This window comes from Chiloscyllium plagiosum, chromosome 38 (assembly GCF_004010195.1).
Source record: "Chiloscyllium plagiosum isolate BGI_BamShark_2017 chromosome 38, ASM401019v2, whole genome shotgun sequence".
Lineage (NCBI taxonomy): Eukaryota > Metazoa > Chordata > Chondrichthyes > Orectolobiformes > Hemiscylliidae > Chiloscyllium > Chiloscyllium plagiosum.
Genome location: NC_057747.1, coordinates 2857613 through 2862760, shown reverse-complemented (window position 1 = coordinate 2862760; position 5148 = coordinate 2857613). Strand labels below are relative to the sequence as shown.

Genomic DNA, 5148 nt, shown 5'->3' with positions numbered 1-5148 from the left:
GTGTATGTGTGCACGTGTGTGTCTGTTTATTTGCATGTGCGCATATGTGCTGGTGCATGTGTATGTGTAAATGAGTGTGTATGTGCATGAGTGAGAGACAGTGTCTGCGTGGGGCTGGAATTCAGAAATGGCAGAGCTCAGCTGAGCTGTGCCTGTCAGATAATGCACCAGGTATCGGGTAAACAGCAGCCACTGAGCTGCCGGCCTGCTGGCCCCATCAACGAGAGTGTACCTTTCCAGCTATCAGTGCCTTCAGGCCACACGATGAGCAAAACGTCTGCTTCAAAAGCTCCACATTCCAACCAAAACCACATCCTGAAGGGGATTTGTCATCTCAGTATTGTCTTGCTGAAGGGCCATTATGAAACCGAAGTGTTGCTCCACAACTAATAAGAATTAGATGAAACCAGTAATCCCAGATAGACTCCAAGAACTGAGAGTAAAAATCCTTTTTGATCCAATACGTAGGAGGCTCAGCAATAAAGGAAGTAATTACAGCTTGGCTATTTAGGGATGAGCAAGTATACAGTTAAAGATATTGATACTTCAAAGACCAAACTATTAGACTGGGAAAAGGACTAACTATAAAGGATTGAGGATGGGAGGAAGGATGATAAACTGAAGGGGATTAGGTTGCATAGAAACCAAAAGGTAGCTGCTTGCTTTCCATTAAAGACATTAATGAACCAGATGGGTTCCTAAAGCAATCTGATTATCTTGGTGTCGCATGAGATTCCAAAACCAGAAGTGTGAGCAGCTAAAGGAACAGCCACTGATGACGGTACTGTGATAAAATTGGGGATGTGAAAGAAGTCATAATTGGGGAAGGGCAGAAATCGTTGAAGGATCCAAGTGATGGAGGTGATTATTTAGATAGGGAGGGATGAGGCTATACAGGAATTGAAACACAAAGATGAGAAGTTTGAAATTTGAGGTTCAGTTTGGATGAACTGAGAGTCAGTTTGGATGAATGGGATGCAGGTGAGACAGCGGAGTTTTAGATTAGATTAGATTAGATTACTTACAGTGTGGAAACAGGCCCTTCGGCCCAACAAGTCCACATCGACCCGCCGAAGCGCAACCCACCCATACCCCTACCCCTACATTTACCCCTTTTAACCTAACACTACGGGCAATTTAGCGTGGCCAATTCACCTAACCCACACATCTTTGTGACTGTGGGAGGAAACCGGAGCACCCGGAGGAAACCCACGCAGACACGGGGAGAATGTGCAAACTCCACACAGTCAGTCGCCTGAGTCGGGAATTGAACCCGGGTCTCTGGCGCTGTGAGGCAGCAGTGCTAACCACTGTGCCACCATGCCGCCCACCACGTTAAATTCAAGATCATGGAGAATGGAAGGTGGGAGCATGGCCAGACACAGCATTAGAATTAGTAATTCTGGAGTAACAGAGACCTAGATGAGGATTTCGACAGCTGAGGATCTGAAACAGGAGCAGAGGTAAGTGATGCTGCGGAGATAGAATTAGACGGTCTGAGCGAAAATTATGGAACCGTAATGGGCCGAATGGTGTCCTGCGTCCCAGGACAGTTCTGTAACTTGGCTGAAAGCTCATCTTGGGGTCAAATATGACACGAGGGCTGTGAACAGTCCAACTCAGTGTTGTCAGGGAGATTTGGAGTCAGTGGCAAGGGAGCAGAGTCCGTGATAGGAATGGAAAACCAGTGGCTTCAGTCTTCTCAATATTTAATGGAAGAACATTTCTGCTCCTCCAGAACTGCACGTCAGATAGTGGAAGGTTCATGGAGAACAAAACTCAGTGAAGTTAGTATGGCCTGGGCTACATTTCTGACATCAGCTTTGAATAATTCCAGGACACATTCTTCATTGTCTCTGCAGAGCACATTCTGTACCCATTATGTAAACCGTTTACCTCATTTTGACACCCTTGCCACTGAGTCAGAAAGTTGTCAGTTCAAAGCCCTGTCCACAAACTTGAATGAAAATTCCCAGCTGACACTCCCAGGCATTGCTGAGGGAGTGCTGCACTGAAAGAGGTACTATCTCTCTGATGAGATAGTAAAGCAATGAAAGGACATTGACCTGAAACATTGGCTGTGTTTCTCTCCCTATGGTTACGACCTGCTCTCAGTATCTCCTTGTAGTTTCAGTGATAAGAAATGAAGGCTTAGCCTTCCCCACTCCTCTGGTGCATGGAAAGGATGCCACAGCACCAGGTGAAGCAGTGGGTCAAAGTTCTCCTGAACGTTTCAGCCAATAAGAACCTATCAAGCAATATTACTAAAAGAGATGATCTGGACATTATTACTTTGTTAATTGTAGAACCCCTTGTACAAACCGACTGCCACATTCCCCAATTTACAGCAGCAAGTATGTTTAAAAAGTACTTCATTGTCTGGATAGCCCCCTAGTGTAAGCTGGGGGTCACAATCCAGATCTTTCTTTAAGAGACCTGCATTTCACTGGACCTGAAACATTAACCCTGCTACTCTCTCCACACGTGCTGATTTCTCAAGCATTTTGTTTGCATTTTACAGGATCTGCGATTCTCAGCACAAAATCCTTTCTCTTCATGTTTGCGTGTCAGACACCAGCTGTGGTCAGGGATAGGCAAGCAAGTTAGCTCCAGACCTCAGGCAGCACAGTGAGCTAATCCTGAAACACGAGCCAGCGTATCACTAACACTCCTTTCTTCCTCCCTTTTGCTGGGAAGCACCCAATCTTTTACTCAGCATCAATCCTGGAGGCCTACCTACATGGGTGTCATGGAACAAGACAGCACAGAGCACCATTTGGCCCATCATGTCTATGCTATCTCACTGGTACAGCCAGCTAAATATTCCTTTCCCCCAACCCTGTATTGTTTTTATCATTCATGAATGCAACTCTGTTTTGAAAGTGTTGTGGCACTATCTTTTAACATTGCCCTTTTGTAAATAAAACAAGTTATTATTCATGAGACGGTGTTATAGCAACATGGGAGGCATAGGAATGTGAGCGCAAGGAGGCCATTCAGCCCTTCAGGTCTGCTGCAGTATCAGGGCTAATCAGGTTGTGGTCCTTGTGTTTCTGTCTGACTCCACAGGACCCTTGACCCCCTTGTCCAACAAGATCTAACTCAGCCTGGAATAAAGTCAGTGGCGCAGAGCTCATTGCTCCCTCAGGAAAAAAATTCCACAAACTGACAACCTCTGTGAGCTAAGATTCTGCTCAGTTCCATCTTTAAAGGGAAACCTGTTGTGAAATGATCTCACCTAGTTTTAATCTCTCCCACGAGGGAAAATATATCTCCATATATCCACTAAACCCAGTCCCTACAGAATCTTATCTGTTTCAATACGTTAATAACCAACAAAATAAACGTTTATACTTCCCCCATCTCTTTCGGAGGAATGGCTTACTTGCAATCTGTAAAAATACAATTTAATGATGCAAAACCTTCTCGGTAAACAATAAAAGGTATTTATCTGGATTTTGACATCCAAAAGTATTGGGAAGAAAATAAATCCACTTAACGACAAAAGGTGATCAGCTTGCTGTTTGCTTCAGCCCCCACTCCCCATAATGATGATCTTCATTTGAGTTAAAACTGCAGGGCAGCTCTGTTCGAGAGACAACTTTCAGCCCCTGTTTTAAGGGAGATTGACAGTAGGTGCCAACCTCGTCCACATCCTGTGAACGATTACAGAAAAAGGCCCATCGCCACTCTGTGCCCATCACGAACACCCCCTCCCCCCAAATAAATGTCACCTTGCAAACACTGGAATTCACCAACCAACCCTCCACTAATCATGCACCATCCATGACCACCATCCTGGCCTTCAGCCAGACACAGGTTTGAGACACATCTTGTACAGACTTAACCTCATACCAGTCACACCCAAGGTCAGCAGGTAATGCTGGAACCAGGTATCATATGGCCACAAAACCTCAATCCAGTTTAGTTCGATGTTAGCTTGCCAATCTGAAACTTAGCAAACAGTGGAAGGTATTAACCCCCTCCCGGGGACAGGCAGTGGAGTCTAATTCCCCCACCCCCACTCCCGTGTCAGTTCCCGGGCATGGGGAGATCGCCTGACAGTTTCCCGAAATGCCGCATCGAGACCAGAGACAATGTTGTTGCTTACCCGGGAGATGGTCAGCGGTTGATCAAAGTCCTTCCCTCCGACCAGCCTGAATCCCCAGGGGGCTGGTCCGAGCAGATTGATCCGAAACTGGGACATGGTGGAGAATTGAAGGGGAGTTGGGGGGGTGGATCCAGTAAATTTCTGAGGGAAAGTGGAGGGTGAGGGTCAGCTTCCCTGAGAGAGAGAGAGTGAGTGAGTGCTCGCTGGTACAGGAACACCCCTTCTTCCTGGCGGGACTCGCTTGAAGCGGTTAGGATTAAACTTCACACAGAAGTGGAGTCATTTCCGAGGTTTCTGTGTGTTTTATTGTGTGGCCAACACACGTCAGCTCGTCCCTGGTCCTCTCGCCTTGTATGGTGTTAGCCGCCTGGATCCTCCCCCTTTTCACTTATCTCTGTCTCTCGCTCTCCCTCTCTCTCTCTCTCTTTGTGTTTTTTTGTTTGTAGATGTGAAGTTTCCCATTTTGCTCCAAAACGACTAACCGCATGAACGCAGCCTTCGGGAACATTTAGTAGCTGGAAATCAGAAGGAGAAATTGCTGTTAAAGTTCTGAGGAAGGGTCACCGGACCCGAAAGGTTAACTCTGCTGCCAGACCGGCTGAGCTTTTCCAGCAATTTCTGCTTCCGTCTCTGTGAACATTTCTTTGCAATTGGTGTTCGCAAATTTTCCTGGGGCCAGCGTTGCGCGTATTAAACAAAAACGCAAGGTTAAAGAAAAACACTTTTGATGTCCCATACGCATACAGATATACTCAATTTAAAATCCCGACAGGCGGCCCTTCAGGGGTGTTTTTCCCCCCTGCTCCTGCCCTGGGTGTGAACAGAATTGCTGCAAGGCGTGTCAATCAAAGTGGATTTCACTGGAACATTTCTCCAAAATCTGCTGCTCCGGTTACTATTTCTCTAATATACCTTTTTTTTCTTTGTTTTGGATATCCCACGGGGTCTTCCATTTATTTTCTTGATTCGGAGCTGCTGGTGTTGGACTGGGGTGTACAAAGTTAAAAATCACACAATACCAGGTTATAGTCCAACAG

At 46.1% G+C, this 5148-nt stretch overlaps 1 protein-coding gene across 3 annotated transcripts in view; it reads right to left on the bottom strand.

The window, feature by feature from the left end:
* The window catches only part of pdlim1 (PDZ and LIM domain 1 (elfin)), a 91425-nt gene extending 86801 nt beyond the window's left edge, over positions 1-4624 (bottom strand). For 2 of the 3 annotated variants that reach the window (XM_043678695.1, XM_043678694.1), the window contains exon 1: positions 4112-4487. In XM_043678695.1, the coding sequence (XP_043534630.1) occupies positions 4112-4207 (96 nt within the window). In that variant the 5' untranslated portion in view covers positions 4208-4487. Of the gene's footprint in view, positions 1-4111 lie in introns of all 3 variants that reach the window. The other variant, XM_043678696.1, reaches the window with a different exon arrangement.
* Positions 4625-5148: the final 524 nt, after the last annotated feature.